The sequence below is a fragment of the Galendromus occidentalis genome, unplaced genomic scaffold, assembly GCF_000255335.2.
Source record: "Galendromus occidentalis unplaced genomic scaffold, Mocc_1.1 scf7180000077006, whole genome shotgun sequence".
Taxonomy (NCBI): domain Eukaryota; kingdom Metazoa; phylum Arthropoda; class Arachnida; order Mesostigmata; family Phytoseiidae; genus Galendromus; species Galendromus occidentalis.
This window is the reverse complement of record NW_003804995.1, coordinates 109768-127346: the sequence shown is the minus strand read 5'-3', so window position 1 is coordinate 127346 and position 17579 is coordinate 109768. Positions and strand designations below refer to the sequence as shown.

Genomic DNA, 17579 nt, shown 5'->3' with positions numbered 1-17579 from the left:
GATCCTTCGCATCAGTAGCGCACAGAAGTGGGAGAAGGATCGAGATTCCTCCCTGGAGAATGACTCGGATCACCTTCGACCTGGACATTGGAAGAATGAATTGGCTAAGGAATATAATTAGGCCATGGTCATCCCTTGATACAGTCGATTTTCTTTCTGCCTTGATGATTGCGGCCAGAGACCGAAAAGTAGGAATCTGAGAACGAGTTCTACCAGCTACTCGGATCTTTAAAGATTCCGCCCTAATGGTAGAACCTTACTCGAGCACATGCACGCACTCTCCGCTCGGAGACCGGGTCAGATCCACCGGAAAGCTATGCACTCTCCGCTTATTCTTCCGGTTTCAATCTGGCCATCCGGTTAACCGGTGCTGGTATCAAGTACATATAGGTCATCGGGTATCCGGCGAATTCAAACATCACGACCGGCAAGTTGTTCGGCTGACTGTCATCCCGGTTGTTACTCGATAGTAGACTCGTGAGCGCAGGCCATTTCCTAGGTAGGTATCCAATGGCTGGCAGCCTGAACTGGGTCGCTTCTAAATATGTATGCTCGCATGCATGCGCAGTCATCTAATGATGCGGAGTCGCAAACTCCATACCGACCGTTGCTCAGTGCTTGAGCTTGCGAGCGATCTGCAGTCGCGGAGATTCTCTTCGACCGACTGAAATTGAGGATGATAATCCAATTACTGAACCCTCAACATGAGCAACTGGTTTTGAGGAGCTCAAACATACTAATCAGGAGAGGGCATCGTCACCAAGTCGTCTGGAAGCTAGCACGACTGCTGTGTGTTTGCGAAGGCAAAAGCCCGGAGTTCTTCTCTCCGAGGTTTGAACTAACGGTTCTTCACTTGTATTGGGCTGCGCAGTGCATATATTAGGACCTCGTAAACTGCGATCTCGATGATCAAGTCGGGCGAGATGCTAGCATTCTATTGAGCGGCTAAACCCTACTCCAGAGGCCTTGAATTCTTTCGAAGACATTTCCTTCAGAAGGTGTCCTTGTGATTGGCGGATGCTTCCGCTGCTCCGAGGGTTCACTGGTTAAAGCCAAAGATCGAGATCGGATCTCGGAGCAAGTTTACGACTCTGATGCGGACCGCGTACTTCGATTTCCCTTACTCGCAGTCGGTGTGGGGTCTGAACCCCCCCCTGGATCGATCGGTGAATGTGTGTACTTCCAGCATATCGGTCCGAATACACGGAACTAGATCGAATCGAAATCCTTAGCCTGGATCTTCTATATTATTTGCCATATGTGGTGCGGATGTTCTCGATCAATGCAATTTCTCCACAGCTGAGGTCCTCGGTTTCTTTTCTGGTCAGATCCTGGAGAGCAGGAGATCGAGTAGATTGATCTAGCTTTCCGGATTTCTATTTTCTGGCGTTCCCGCGGTACGATCTTAGCGAAAGCTTGTTTGATTACTGTCGCTATTCCATTCCGGTTGTCAAAGGATCTCCTACGTAGCCACATGTTCTCTGGCTTCTCTCTCCCGGGAGCCCGGCTCTGTCTCCTTCCACGCGTCGGCATGCGCTCTCCGTAGATCATCCGCTGTCCTTGAATTTTCTCCGGGGTAAAAAAGGTAAAGACCACCAGAATGAGAAACTCACTCAACGGAAGCGCTCGATAGAGAAAGCCGGAGGTTCGAGCCGACAATGAGGAAACAAAGCATCCCAACCTCAAAAATTGATTTCCGTTTCGGAGTGTGCCGCAGGCCCAAATCACGGACTTCAAGGTCGATCCAAGGCCGTTCTAGAGACGCGGTTCCTTCTCAATGGCAAGTGATCGACGGCCAGCGAGCCGGCCCGTGCAATCTGCGATTTGCATCATTAGCGAATGTAACTGTACATTGAAAGCATCGGAACGGGAGCAGCGGTCCAAAAAAGGGCAGAAAAACTTGAAGTAGTTTTTGGGCGGAATACTTGTGAACAGAAGCGCTTATTACCGGCGGCCGCCGTCGCCGACCGCCGGTCGCATACGGGCACGCGTCAGACCCGGTAAAATTCCGGTGAGTATTGAGTGAGGGCGATTCGGTGCTCCGAGCACGGTAACCGGCTGGCGACGTGGTGCCGTTCGTTGGCGAAGTCTAACGGCGGCGGCGTCGCCGCTCCACATCTGTCGTGGGGCATCACAAGGTAACGGTACGATGAATGAAGCAAGCTCGGAGCTAAAACCGGTGGCAATCCGTTCAACTCGCGGGAATCGCTAGCTACGCCGACGACTGAGTGCCGAGTTCAAGCGCGAGTGAGGCCGCGGAATATCAAATCCACGAGATTCTCCACCAGGGTTCTCATTGTCGTTGTAGATCCCCTGAATACATCAAGATTTCTTGAGACGTTACGAGGCTATGCGGAAAATGCCTATCACTTCATTTCTGTGCGGAGGACGGGATGAGTCGGGGATAGACAGACCCCGACGTTTCGGCCGTGATGCTTCTCGATTAACGTTTAAAGCTCGTCGGAGATGTGTTCCCAGAAAGTCGCGGCCGGCGCGATCATCATAAGTGAAAGCGAGCGCCTGCTGGAGTTAATAGGTGTCAGGTGCCGCCCGGTAGCCATATAGGGGCTGAAATCGGAGAAAATGTTTCAGGGTGCGTCGTGTTTACTCAAATGAGGTTGTGTGCCGCTTATGAGGCCCATCATCAAGTTATATGAATATTTCTCTTGAATATCTGACACCGGAGCTAATACGAGCTGGAGCCTCGATTCGGGAGGGATTACGAATTTCTAAAAATTTCCGCTTTGGATTTCCCATCGACTTCCCGATTACCGACTGTCGAATCGGAACGATGGCATATAGAAGTGTCATTAAAACCTCTCCAGCGTCTCGCTCACTCGCAGCGCCGACCGTTGAATTCAACTCTCTCACGCGGAGGACTCATCTCCAACCTCTGCATAAGCTTGCGACGTGCGTGTGCAAAGAGTGAGATTCTTTCGCCGGTACAAGCGCCAAAGATTCTGACATCTAGAAGTTATGTGCCAAGTCATTGATGAGCTACAATACTTCCATGCCTAAGAGCAGCGGCCTCAGCGGTCGACCCATTTCCCTCTGCATTCGTTGTCGGTGTATCGGACCGACTGGGAAGCAATATATCTGGCGCTCAGTGCTTCCAAAGGAGCACGGAGTAAATTGAATGCTCAACTAAGTCGTTTAGACTCCGTCAATCTCCTAGGTCAATCGTTTTGCGCACAGGTTGCACTGACACCTGACACATGGCTCGCTGACTGCGTACTCAGGGTACTCAGCCGTCCGCTCTTCAAAGCAATGCCACTCGAATATTAATTCCACACAGCTGACGACTACTACTCTCGGATGTGGGAGCTACGCCCGTTCCCCTTGTTGGCGCGTGGAGAGATGAAGACTGCATCGACTCACACATTTTTGATCTCGATCCTCGAACTTGATGAGACGCAGGGACCGGAGCGAAGAGCAGAACATCTTGAGAGGTCCGCGGTGATGGCATGTATCCTTGCGTGGATTCTCTCTGGAATTTGATGACATCTTTATGACGGCCCATAATCTCCTACATTTTACGAGATGTCCTCACTCCTCTGCGGTTGCTTTGTGCGGATCACTTGTCGCCCATGTTTCCAAGGGATCCCCTTCTGCGGAACCGCACATTTGAAGAGCGAGCATGCTTGTCCGCCCGTCGACCTGAGCGGCGGCGGCGGCGTCGATGCCGTTGTCCGCGGACCTGTCGACTCGGTCGGACACAGATCTGCCCTTCAAGTGGTGATCGCGCTGAGTGCGCTCACAATACGACTTTTCTTCAACGAGGTCGCAGTCGTAAATTGTCATCAAGGAAGCTCTTCAGCATCTGATGTTTATGTTCTCCTCCTGTCCACTGGTTCGTCTTAAAAAAATCTCAAGCAACAGATTGCAACGGAGACTCTTCGTGAGAACTACCGAGGCGCGGGGTTCGTCCATGTTTCCAAACCGTGTGAATCCAGTCCCGATGTAGGGATCGGGATCGATGTCCAAGGAGTCTACGTCCTCTCAATGATTTCTCGCGCGTCTGCCGCCATTGACCGACACAGAAAAAAAAACGCTCCAGGAAAGTACTTCGTGCCGACGTTGAGCCGGCCTGAACAGAAGCCTCGATGGATATTATTTAACGAGCTCTGCTAAAAAGTTGTTGAAAACAGGGTGTGAACTCCAAGTTAAGGAATGGTCTACTGTCGACACAACATGTGGTCAAAGAGTTTTCGAGAATCGTTTAACTCATTCAATCATCGCGATATGAAATTTTTGAAGGAGACTCCGCTCAATTTTTGAGCGAAATGACGGAGGCGCCAAGTCGGCTCGTGCCGCAATTACCAGAGCTGGCGGACCTAAAATGGAGACAGAGGTCTGCCGTGCGCCGCTGCATCTGAGGTAGGTAAATCATTCATTCGTTGCTGTCGTCTCCGACGTTGTCCACCGACCGAGTGCTCGGGACGAGATTTCTAGGCGCCAGATGTGAGGTCGCATCGAATACGTCGAGCGATTCGGAGGAACATTGTCGATCGATTATTCCAAGAGACTGGACGTCAAAATCACCGGAGGGAACAGCGCGCGAACGATATCGGCGTCCGCCTCCGACCGGAGCATTCGGGAGTATCCACGGTATGCACTCGACTTCATCTATCACATCGGAATGCTTACGGACTCAGGAAAATTTCAACTCCAGCATTCGCTTCAGGGAGATTCCGTAGAGATTCAGGGGCGTTGGGCGACGTCGACTTTTTCGAAACAAAACGGTGATACAACCGATTTCAGTAAGTAAGCTTTGAAAGAGTATCCGATCGGCGAGCGATAGACATGGCCTCGTCCGCCGCTGAGGGACGCTCCCACGCTGAGACCGTAGTCAGTGGAGCTCGACTTCAGACGAGGACCAACTGTGCTCCGAATGTCTCGGAGCGTTGATCTCGACTGCTCGGCACAGTGATCGCCAAAAATCCGTGTGACCGGAAAAGTCCACAATGGAGATCGATGCGCATTTCGCATACGATTCCTCACCGCGTCCCCTCGGTCTTCAGACAGGGGCCTCGAGGGCCAGTCGCTCCGGACGGCTCTCGCGATCAGCGGCACTGTTTGAATCGAGTCGCCAGCATGCCACCGAAGCTCTCGGTCCATCATTTATTCACCGCAATGACCACCTCTTCCCGGCGAGTCCCTCTGAACATCCTCCAGCGACGAACGACATACGAAACATCGAATGAGGGAGTGAATTGCCTCAATATGGACATATAGATAGGCATGATCTAAGCTCCATTTCTGGCTCCCACAGGACTTCGCATCGGTGTGGGGAGAAGTGGGACTTCCACCCGGGACGCTCCAAGCATGCAAAAGCCCGGTTTCCGGAATCTATCTCGGAGCCAAAGAATCCGGGATGGGGGAGGACTGTACGGAGCCCCCTTCGGATATTCGCCCGCATACCACAGATTTTCACAAGCGTGTCTTTAGCACAATCGGGCAACAACATTGTACGGCGGATTTCTGAAATGCTGTCCATCGGTAGATTCGTCGACGCGGTAGATTGGCTATGGAGAGAAGCTCTAGCTTGTGTAGATCATACACCAGGCTGGTCCGGTCTCGGCACAAGGAGTGAGGTCGGATTCGTTTCTTTCCTTGCTTATGGGAACCGATCAAGAGTGGGTTGTTACCGATCTACTGAATCCTCTGGCATCGGGCTTTCGCCGCGGAGGATTTCGAATCGTCGGCGAATGCTCATAATGTCCGTCGCCGGATCGTTCTCCGGATCATTGGTTTTCCCCCACAAATGGCCGGCGCGACCGTTTGAGCGAGCTCCTCGATAACAATAATGATGGTAGAAGACACAACATAGTTAGTTTACATAGTTTCTGAGCTGTGTACGCGTGGGAACAGCGCATCCCTCTGAGGCCGTTGGAAGAAATGCTCGAGCTCCGTTTTTGCCTGTGGACGCAGCAAGAAAAAAATGAATCAGCTGCAAGACGCGACCACTGAATGGTGGGTTCACTTCGAGAGTCCAGTTGTGGTTCTCAGAGATCGGGTGCCCCCTAGGTGAGTGAACTCGACTCCGCAGGTGTTGTCGCGGCCGTTGTTGTTGTTGTTTCTGCTGCTGATACCGATGTTGCCCAAAGGGTTGAGACTTGAAGTCACGGCTCGAGAATCTCGGAGGCGCCAATAACCGGTTATCCGAGAGAATCTTGGCGAGCCGCAGAGAGATCCTCGTCAAGTATCTCGAGCCCGATTTGTCCGAAAGCTCTGATCCTATGCTGCTATTGTGATTCGGTTTCGAAATTCGGCCTTCCGATGGTGAACCGCTTTCTGCAGTTCCATTTCGAAGGCACCGGAAGCTCCGCACGTGTCCGAAACTTGTCGCAGAATTTGTTGTTGACATCTGGCGTCCCGTGTTCGATCGCCTATTATATCTAGCGGTGGCGCCAACTTTTGGCTCTTTCAGAGCAGCGGAGTGTGGACCGTGATATCTGCGCTCGGGCTGCTGTTTTAGGCCATCGGGCACAGGTGACGTAGAACGCGTCACGCCGGAAGCCGTGTAAGTACAACGAGTGTCGCTCCGAGTGATCGATAATGATGTAAGTACATCGGACAACATTCCGAAGCGAAATAGGCGCATACTCGAGTGAAGCTCTATCCTGATATGCCAATGTGAGAGGAATATGTTTCATGTACTATCAGCTCGGATTCCGACGAGTCAAGCCATCAACCCCGAACGGGACGTTCACGTGTATTCTTCTGATCGGATAAATTGATCATTCCGAGGTATCTTCGGGAGAGACCGGCTTGGTAGCTCTCCCAGGAGTTTAAGGGTGAATTCATCAACCTCGAGCCAAAAAGTGGATAAATCCGGAACGCGCCGCGGAAATAGCGACAATAACGTGTTGGTGAAATCGATGGCGAAATGGGTCTCGGCCCCGTCTCCTCTCCCCGCATTCGGAATCGCTCATCCAATAATTATCGTTGTCCATCCGTTCCCGATTGGATCGACGGATCAAAACAGAGAATTCACGCTCGTCATCTTGAGTACTCTAGCCCTACAATGCTCCCGAGAAACTTGGAGCTCTTCGTTCCTGAGGACCGTCCCTCCCAGATGCTCCAGGAGCCGGTTGAGCCGGTTCTTCGACGTCGCTGTCCACTCTATATCAGATTTCTTTCCCATGGCCGAGATCTTCTTGACGTTGTTCTTCAGACGCTGAGATTTGTACTCGTCGCGGTTCTCAGGCGCCTCCGCTGCGGGCATTGCTCACGAACGAACCCGTTAGAGAGCCACCCAGCCCAGCTCACAACCTGTTGGTGCCTCAATGAATAACCCTTCCCAGCAACGTTCCCAAGAATGGAATACCATTGAGAGGAGCGCCTCATGAGGTTCTGTCCGCGTTGCTCGAGGCGAGTGCTTGGGAGCCCGGCTCACAATGTCAAAGTCATCGAATACTCCTCTCAACGTGAGGAGTCACGTTGACGACGATCGACGAGCCTGACCGAAGGCTGGAAATCGAAGGCGCTCGATCAAGCCGGGACGCCCGGGCTGCAGAACGCTGAATCAGAAGTTTTTAAGTAACGGGCAATATGTCAAAGAGCATAATAGCGAGCATGGACTGCAAAAATCTCACAGGTTGAGGCTTCGAAGCTCCGTTGGTGGAGATCTGTTAAGAAGCTGAGGGAACCAGAGGATGGTAAGGTACTTCGCGATCTTTGCTCCTCTTCGAATCTTACAGAGTCCTATCCGGGCATCTTCTCTATCGAGAACTTCACGACGGGCTCCGGAGATCGCTGATTCGTTCCCCGACACTCATTTCGGGTAGAGACGGAATTGCTCGCAGCCCAACAAGTATCCAGTCTGTTGTCCGTCTCGCGGCGTATCACGAGGCTGCTCTAGGGTTTTGACAATCGCTATTTGAGAATCGTTGCTCTCAGACGGAGGTTTTTCGCCCAAGCACCTGATGGAAGTCGCTGCGGCACTGGTAAGCGCTGCGAAATTATTGCAGCCTGCTCGAATTGAGCACTGCCGTGTCAGCTCTTGGAAGAGCTGAATCGAAGCTATATTCTTGATCTCGTCGAGTTTCTCATGATGAAACAAGCTCGGAGCGCGCAAAGACAAAAATACTCGTCCATTGGTATCACGATGACGGAGCCGGTAGAAGAATCCTTTTAGTTCTGAACAGGTGGTATCCTGTGGCCTCAAAAAAATACTGCCGCCTCACTGCCGTATGCTCTCGTACAGTATGGATTTCCTGATGATTTCATGACCATGCCTGTTCGACGAAAGGGGCTCAGAGTGTGGCATCGGGAACACGGCTGTTCGTAGAGACAGTGCGAAATTTACCGAATCTCTGAGCAGAGAATGGGGGCGCAAGAAAGTCCACGGAGGGGCCCCTCATTGAGCTCGGGGGCCGAAGTGTACGCTCGGCACAGATGGCCATGGACTCTTTGAGTGCCTGAGAACAGATTGCTCATAAATGCCAAGCGCTGGGAATCTTCGGAGATCATCATATTCACCTAGCTCAGGTGTGAGGGAACGAATTCCGTCTCCCGACAGCTTCATGCTTCCGCGTAGGTACTGAGGCGTTGAGCATCGATGTTGACTTCGGAGATAAACCGAGGCTATTCGAGACAGTCGGACCCGCATATGAGAGATAAGCATACATATAAGAGACTTTACCTTTGAGAGACTGATTCCCTTCCCCGTTTTTCGAGCCCATAGACTCCCATGAGAGGATTTAGGCGCACCTCGGGCGAACGTACCCGGTACGGAATCGCCATTCACGACCATCGGACCCGCAGTTATGTCTATCCGCGTATAGAATTGAACTCGCATACAAAAGACTTCTTCGCTCTTTCCAAGCAGTCTTTTATGAGCGGGTCCGACTGTATTTCGCGGGACCCTTTTCCTTCGCTCCGGGAGCTCTTCCGCTATTGGAGGAGCAGATGAACGGCCCCGAGAGAACTCGGCTCTTTCCATTGCTTGTCTGTGCCTTTACAGCCCACTTTGATCCGTTTCGACACTTAGCTTCCGAATTCACGATATTCGGCGAATAATTTGCTCATGCTGCGTGAGAAGCTTGCACGAATCGCTTCGTACGTCGTTCAATAGTATTATACAGCATCCGATGGAGTTCCGCTGCGAGGGAACTGAAGTCGCTGATCCGTTCCCGATTCTCGAGTCGCTACGCAGCCTTTAACGCTTCGATCCATCCTAAGCCTCAATCCTTCCCAACAAGCACTGACTTGAACTGATCCAAGGGGGCTCTATCAATCGTGGATGGGGAGTTTCTAGGAAGGATGGGCGATACACGCCAATCGACCATCATGTCGGGCTCAGCGAGCATAGCCTCCATGACTTTTCGCACAAATGCCCTTCTTCTCAAATGTCTTCAGATGGAGTACCAGTCGCTCCTTTCTCTGAACTGCGGCTAGCGAAAAGCTCGAATCCCTTCCACCAAGCCGAATCAACGTCCAGAGCTGTGTGAGCTCGACGTTTCTCAGTCAGAAGCGTGATCAGGAGAAGAGGAGTCTTTCAGAGTGAAAAGCAGAAGCGTCAGGAGGCCGGAAACCTGAGATGGTTTCCCTACGGTCGTGCCAGCAGTGTCCTCCGCTCTGATCGGAGGGTTTTTCGACAAGTTGCGATGCCAGCTCGTATCCCGTTTCTGATCCGCCATTTCATGAGACGACCAAGGTATATTTTCAGCTCGTTGAGGGAGAAGTCGACCGGTGAATTTCTTCGTAACAAGGTCACCGTTTATTCAGTAGATATCATTGTATAAATCCGGGATAAAATCAACTAAAATGAGGTAGAAGCTGTCTATGCACTCCATTCTAGTCCTTGGCTACCCTCGGAACGTGCCCCTCATGTAGCACATCTCCGTCGCTCGAACTAGCGTAGCTGCGTCTGTGGCGATGCTAAAAAATTCTGAACGACGCCATCTACAAGCGGGATAAAAACTTACCTCATATACACGAAAACTAGAAGGATAGTTTACAAGACTGAAAGTTTCGAAAGCGACGGAAATCTCGAGTTATTCCTCGCTTCCGGATTACATCTGTGTGCGTCGATCTCTCACTCCCGGTCAATGACCCTGCCAGTCGAAGCCCAATCATATCATGATTAACAGCTTGATGGAGACCTGAAGTCGCCATCTAATTCGATGATTCATGAGATTTGCCGCCATCGTATGCGGGACCGAATTATGTCGCACCGAATTCTACAGAAATAAATGTAAGGCAACAGACCGAACGAGATACAAATGCATGGTGGCTGGTGAGACACAACCTGGGACTTGAGCGATTGCTTTCCCAGATAGAATAGGGTCAACACGGTCAAGCTCCGCCTCAGAAAGCTGTCGCACGAGAAATTCCGAAAGGCCCGAATTTCCGGCTCTTGAGCGACTCCGCTTCGAGGAGAGCTTTCTCCAGAATCTGAAGATACTCTTCCGCTATCTTATTTTTTTCAATATTCTTCTGCTGTTCTTGCGTTTCCAATTTGTTGAGGAACTTCTTCGCGATCGAAATCCGGCCCTCAGCTTTGCTGTTTGCGAGCTGGCTGAAACGAGCGATTGTTCCGCCGGGGTATTGCACGCACAGCGTGACCTCGATGAAGTCTCCCTCGTACACTGAAACAGGAGAGGAAAATTGTTTCTCTAGTCTGCGTATCTCGATGGAGACCGTACAAATAGATATAGCGCAATTGAGGGGCTCGATCAGGATGGGAGTGAACGCTTACCATCATCCCAGGAGAGGCTGTACTCGAAGTAGCTGCCTGGGAATCTCGCGAAGAGCTCTCTGATGGGACTTATCGGGATGTTGTTCGCCAAACGCAGGATCTGCTCGCCGCAAAGCTCAGCGTAGACGGACCATACAATCTCGAGATTCTTGCCCGAGTCGATGAAAACAGCCCCAACGAGAGCCATCAACATTTCCGCGAGCGCCAGCGGCACCCGATCATCGTCGGTGTCATCCGATTCCCAATCGCCCAGACTTTTACTCGGCTGCGGTTCGTAATCATCTAAGCAGTCGATATAATTCCTGATCACAGTGAAAAGCGATTGATTTGTATAGAGCAAGTTCTTGTGTAAACCATTCTTCGCGACGATGTGCGCATGGTTGACCGCGCTGCAGATGGACGCTCTCAGCTCGAATAAGTTGTACGATTCAACGTCGAGCGGGAGTGATGCGATGAATTTAGAAATGAGGTATTCGATAACCACGGCTCCGATGCTGCATAATTGTACATTAGATTGCGTCAAGGAGTCTCCTCTGTACGAGTGATGCGTTATCGCCTCCAAGACCAACGCCTTGTGTTCGAAACGGTAACGGAGACGACTCTCCACCGTTTCGATCTGATGCAACCGATTAAGAATCACTGCGTCCGAGTCACTGACTCGAAGTGAATCCAAATTCAGGGCGAAGGCGTCGACGAAATCCGGCGAGTCTATCGATCGACCGAATTCGAGGCCGAGCCATCGCATCACCCTCAAGGCTCCTGAAGGCCCGCATTTGTCAACGGCCAAACCCGTGATAGCTTTCACCGCATCCGCGGCAACCCGAGCCCTGTATGTTTGAAATTTCTTCACAGGAACTTGCGATGGGAGCTCACCCGCCTCGAGCGTCGTTTGTAAAGTCTGCAAAAAATTCGCCATGTTGATATGGACACCCCCACTTGATGACCGACAGAAAATGAATCCGTCTCTGAGAATTCCGCCGAACCTTCGAGTTCACTGGAGGACTTACCTCGTGTTGAAGCTCTTCTGGGTCTAGCTCTGCAATCGCTTTGACGACTTCTTCGAGATTTGTCGCGTGCCTGAGCTCTCTGAGGCAGAGGCTCCCGTCGATTTCGAAACCGTAGGACCTGTACACAGCTAGACGGAATGTTGTGTCCAAGAGCTTCTCTTCCTTTTCGAGAGTCCGATACCCAGGCGGGAGGAAATTCTCTTTCGCGATGAACTTGACATTATCCAGTATTTCGGTGATATTCCGCTCGTATGCCCGAACAAGGAGATTCCTCGTAGAGATTTTGTAGCTACGTAAGGATCGGAGCTCCTTCTCATGAAGATTCCTTCTCTGATCGTGCAACGAGAAGCCAATGACCATCTGTAGGAAGGATTCACCCACGAGACGGTACCGTCCGATATCCAACTCATCGACGGACGTCGTAGGCTTTGAGAGAATTCTCACGAAATCGGCTGCCGACGGTCCTTCGCAATCATTGAGATCGGGATAGACGAACTCGAGCTTCAGATGTTTCAGGCTGATTTCAGTTCTTCTGAATTCCCTCCGTTCCGCTCGGATCTGAGCAGGCTCCCATCGATGATTTTCATTCGCAGGACCAATGCCCGTAGCCCGCGCGATCGTTCTGCGGAGCGTCTCACAGACGTGGAATCTGTTCAAGCGATACAAAATACTCGGTAGACAAACAGCTCTCCGCCACAGATTTGCTTTCATTTTGTGCACAACCACGAATTGGGCTGGGACGTAGGCGAGGGATCGCACAGCCTTCTTCGAGCCTCGGTCGGAAGATTCGGCGGAAGGGAAGAGCATCTCTAAACTGCTCTCAACGCTCTCCAGCTCCAGAATGGGCTGATCTTCGTTTGTGGGCACATTCGGTCTGCAACGCATCTGCTTTCCTCCGAAATATTCCAAGAAGTTGAGATCCCTGCGAAGAAACGCCAATTAGAAAAAATCAGAAACTGTCATCGTCGAAATTCGAATGATTATTCGTGGAGGATGAACGACTTTCTCGATAATAATAATCCACTCACGGAGCGAATGGGAAGTATCCAGACGCGGTTAGAGACAATGGTTTCCCGGCGGCGTCGGTGGCGCACGGGTTGCGCACGTAATATCTGTTAAAGTAGTCTCTGGGACCACGTCCTTGCACGTTCCGGTTGACAGGAGGTGCATTTTCATTCTCATGGAACAAAACTTCAACGACGGCGTCTTCGTAGAGTTCTTTGTCGAAGATGAAGCGCTCATAATCCGGCTGGGTGGCTACACCGACACTCTGGGCGACTCGCAAATTGATCTCGAAGGCTTCGTCTCCCAGCTCGTCGACGGGCACAACGCATGGTACCGCGAAATTCGTCAAGGGCTTCGTAGCGCTGCACCCGATGTTCAGAACGACGGAGAAAATGTACCGATTGAAACGAGCGAAAGTCGCCTTCTTACTCTGTGACATCGACACCGTGCCCGCGTAAACGACATCGATCAGCTGTTCACTAGACTCGGTGAATATCGGAAAACGCGGAAGATTTTCCAGCTGTTCATCTCGATTTCTGACTAGAATTCCAAGATAAGTCGAACCCTGAGGGCCGTCAGCAGGACTTTTGGCACCCGTACTCCTCGAAGAGGATTTCTCGAAAACGCTGTTCTTGAACACGTAGAGATGGCACTCGTCGATGCATCCGCAATCCCTGTTCTCTTCCAGAATCTCCAGGGGCGGTGCAATCGCACGGCGGTTCAGATATTGCCGGGTTTTGTGGCGCGTGTCTGGACATCTTGTCATTTTCTGCAGAGAAAAGTCAGCTCGCCGTTACGACTCGACTATCAAGCACGTACGATATGAATGAAATCTCGGTATTTCCTGCAGTGATCTTACCGGTCGGATTTCTTCGAGAATGGTCCTGTCTTCGTCGGACATCCAGGCGGAGCTGTATCTTCCAGTGGTCAGTTTTCTTGGCAATAGATGCTCGGTGAGTTCGCGTTTTTCGTGGAGTTTCCGACACATTTCCAACGCGAGATAGGCTTTAGCTTTGGCTCTGGTCGGCATTGGTCTGTCCTCGTTGGTGATACTCTCCCGAACAGGACACAGCAATGGCATCGTCAGAGACATCGTGAAACCCTCATCGTTCTTGTCGAGCGTGAAGAACTCCGGGAGGCTATTCGAGTATTGGTCATGAACGATGGTCTGGCAATACCAGCAGAGGATGCTCATTGCGGATTTCGCGCTTATCCTCGCCTCACCAGCGATGAACGGCTCCAGAAACTCATCGTCACGGAGCACTGTCTCGCTTTCTTCAGCATCGGGTGAACGACGAGTCTGGTCGCAGAACGTGGTCACGATTCTCTCAGTTTCCTGGAAACTATCGATCATGTCCTCGACTTCGAGACGTTCATTCTCGTCGCACAAAACCACATATAAGGATTGTCGGGCGCGCGCACGGCCCTTCGACTGGGTGTAAGACCGTGCGTCGCGAGGCGCATCGAAACGAACGACGAGGTTGCAAGCCGGTACATCCATGCCTTCTTCGATGACGTTGGTCGCCAGCAGCAAATTATAAACTCCGTCTCTGAACGCGGCGATGGTCCGACGTTGTGCTTTAGAGTTCATTTTGAAATTCTCGAACTCCCTATTCGACGTGGACATGGGGGCTTGGTTGTGGCCAACGATGAATGCACAACGAAGAAATCTCCAGTCGTCTGTCTTAGAGAGTTCTCCCAGCCATTGATACAATACGTAGGCAATAACCCGCAATTTCACGAATACGATCCCACAGAGGCCCGCAGGATTGGTCCTGAACGCCGCTAACACCTCCAGCAGACGATGCATTTTAGGAGGTACATCCAGTAGGGGCGGCGATTTGCCCAAGAACTTCTTCATACGCTCGAGGATCTTCATCTTGGGCATCAAGTACTCGCGCAGCTCCTCTGGATATTGCGAGTCGCCGACATTCCTGGACAGCTCGCGCTGCCGGAATTCGATAAGTCTGAGCGTACAGAACGCCCCGCATTCCTCGTAGCATGAACTGAGACCGGAGAGGATCTTCTGGAAATCCTTGAGGTCGTCACAATCCTCCAAGTCTTCCATCGACGAAGCATCGATCGGTAGGCGATTATGCGGGTTGCGGCTTGGACACGATACAATCATCTCTTTAGGCTTAGTGCAATACATTGATACGAGCCCGCTCGCAGAGCTCGCAGTCGAGAACAATGTGGCTTCCAGCTCGCGAATCCTCCTGGTCACCTGCACTCCGCGGAGCTGGAGAATGTATGCAGCAATTATTATAAATTTTAATTATTCTGTATTTCATATTATTCTATTCAATGTGCTTTCTATTTCCACAGATTGGAGCTCGGTACGTGGAATTGCAATCGAGACGCAATTACGACCGAGGAGACAGTGGGATTCCAGAGAGCCCAGATCTCCTCGGGTAGTTCGCGTGAGGCTCGAACCCCTCGCTTCTGCATGGATCGTCGGATGGATCTTGAGCTCGCCGTGGATATTATGTCCCTAAGGCAACACCGGAAGGGAAATACTTGGGAACTTACGGCGGAGTTAATAACGGAGCCGGTCAGTCCGAGGACTCTCGGCCGGTCTTGTGGCTGAAGATCTTTGTACAGTTTCATTATGGACACATAGTTGTCGTCGCCCGTGGCTCGATGGCATTCATCCATCACGATGAGGCTGATTTTATTGAGCGGTATGAAGCCGTGACACGCGGCGTTGTAGAGGATCGCGGGTGTCATCACAAGGACGCCGTGCGCCTTGAGCTCGTTGACCCATCGTTCGCGGGACCAGAGGTCAACCTGTTTAGGAATCTCATTTATTACCATCGTACCGAGAGGGCTTCCATGTTTCACCTTCGACAGTATTCCATGGGTCTCCCATTAGCTATCGGACCATACCTGCATTGCGCCAACGTAAATTCCAACCTTCACGCTCAGGTGTCGTCCGAGCACAGCTCCCTGCTGTTCGACCAGCGGGACTGTCGGCGCCAAAAATATCGAACGCTTGCCTCCGGATCCCGGAGTCGCTGGCTCTCCATCGACCCAGCACCCGGATACTTCATGTTCGAGATGTTTCAATAGAAGCACCGATATATAGGTCTTGCCTGTGCCAGTGCCCAAGCACACTATGGTATTTCGTTCCTTTGCGGATTTGAACAGCTCGATTTGATACGATCTAGCACGTTCGATACGTGCTCTCGCATCGGCGGCTTCTAAGCTTTCGTCCTGCAATCGGGGTGGTTTGATTTCATTGGTGTCATTATTCGACCTGATGCAGTCAGAAATAGGTTGACGTTTGCCTGAATGCGAGCAATGGGAAATCCGATCGGATACGATTTCCGTCTCGTGCCGGAGTTCTCGGATCGAGAGTCTCACCATTTTGTCCCTATCTGCCATGCTCCTTGATCGAGCTGCCCGGGCAGGGGTCTTCTTTCATGAAGATTTAATCATCGTACGGTCAGGATTTTCCCATGGGCCTCAGAGCGACTACGGCTCCTGGGATCACACGGGAGCACAAATCCTCAGATCGAAGACCAGACTGACCAGCTCCTCGAACTCGATCATCGGTATGTCGGGCACTGATTGCTAATCCGCGTGAACATCGAAATTTATATTCTGATCATCATGTGAGACGCAAAATCGAACACCAACTATAGCAGACGAAGGTTTTGCCTCTCCTTGTAGAAACAACACAATAACAAACCCACGAGCTTTCTCTCTCTCACTGCTCTTTTTCGAATCAATGGGGTGAGAGAAAGCTGCTCAATGCAACAATATGGTCACCACAAATGATCTCGCACCGCCGCGGGTCCATTCATCCCGATCAGGGAAACGACAACATCAGAAGTTCGAGACGATGATCAGTCCAGAGACCGACCTCGGCAGTAAAATTCCGGACAAAAACGCCGACCATCAGCCCAGCTGTGGTGCTTCTTCGTGATCTAGGTTGCATGTTTCCGAGAGGAACAGTATATATATCTCGGGTGACGATTCTCGAATCTAAGCCAGTCTCCCATACCTTTTCTATTTGATCGCCGAACCTCTTCCATGGAGACACTTGAGAGGTATTCAGTGTGACTCTTGCTCGGCATCACATCTTATGGTGAACGTCCCGGGTTCATGGCTTCGATTGGGCGAATATTGTTTGACATCGAAAACTCAATCGCTCTCAACTCTCAACGCCAGAGATCTGGACAGAATAAATTCCGCGAACACCTGTGCGAGGAGCATTGTGGTCGGACGGTCTCGAGTCGAATGTGTGTCATGTCATGATTAAGCTGGACCCACAGGAACTTTTGCGGTATCTAGAACTCCTCTGAAATGAAGGCCATGACTTCGGAGACAACCTGTCGAATTTCATCGCGAGGTTTGATTTAGTAGCTTGCCGGGGATGGGTTTTGAGTTTCGAGGTTCCCGAATAGAATCAAATCAGGGATAGTCGCATCATTTTTAATCTCGCTTTTTCTGCGAAGAGGTCTCCAGGGAAATATCGCAGCATGTCGGTCCTGGTAGCTCTTGTCTCGAGACCTGGGATAAGGCAGAGGCGCGAACGACTCGTTCTCCTGTGAAGCGCTCGGGAGGGATTAGCGGTTTGGATCCCGTCATTGTCGAGAGCGAAACGTCACCGCGTAGTTCCTTGGCGGTTTCGGTGGCTTGGGACGCGATAAGGCTGCTGACACGCTCGATTGAAGATACCGTTTCATAACTCGTAAATTCAGACGCTTTATTGAAGACTTCCTACTCACAGTTTGGCTTGGTGTTCTCAGATTTAAACTTATAATGTAGAAAACCATGCACTTCGAGTCACTCTGGCCCTCGGATGCTGACCTTGTCCTCGAGGCCAGAGCTCTTGATAAATCAAGCTCCGGATCGAG

The 17579-nt window shown here is 51.3% G+C and overlaps 1 protein-coding gene across 1 annotated transcript; it reads right to left on the bottom strand.

The window, feature by feature from the left end:
- Positions 1–10314: 10314 nt before the first annotated feature.
- LOC100899827 (endoribonuclease Dicer) lies at positions 10315–16101 on the bottom strand. The gene is made up of 8 exons (XM_029110675.1): positions 16081–16101; positions 15604–15930; positions 15247–15504; positions 13577–14956; positions 12741–13486; positions 11713–12634; positions 10706–11603; positions 10315–10595 (listed from the first exon to the last, which is right to left on the bottom strand). Exons 1-8 carry the CDS (start codon positions 16099–16101, stop codon positions 10315–10317), a joined length of 4833 nt encoding a protein of 1610 aa, XP_028966508.1.
- Positions 16102–17579: the final 1478 nt, after the last annotated feature.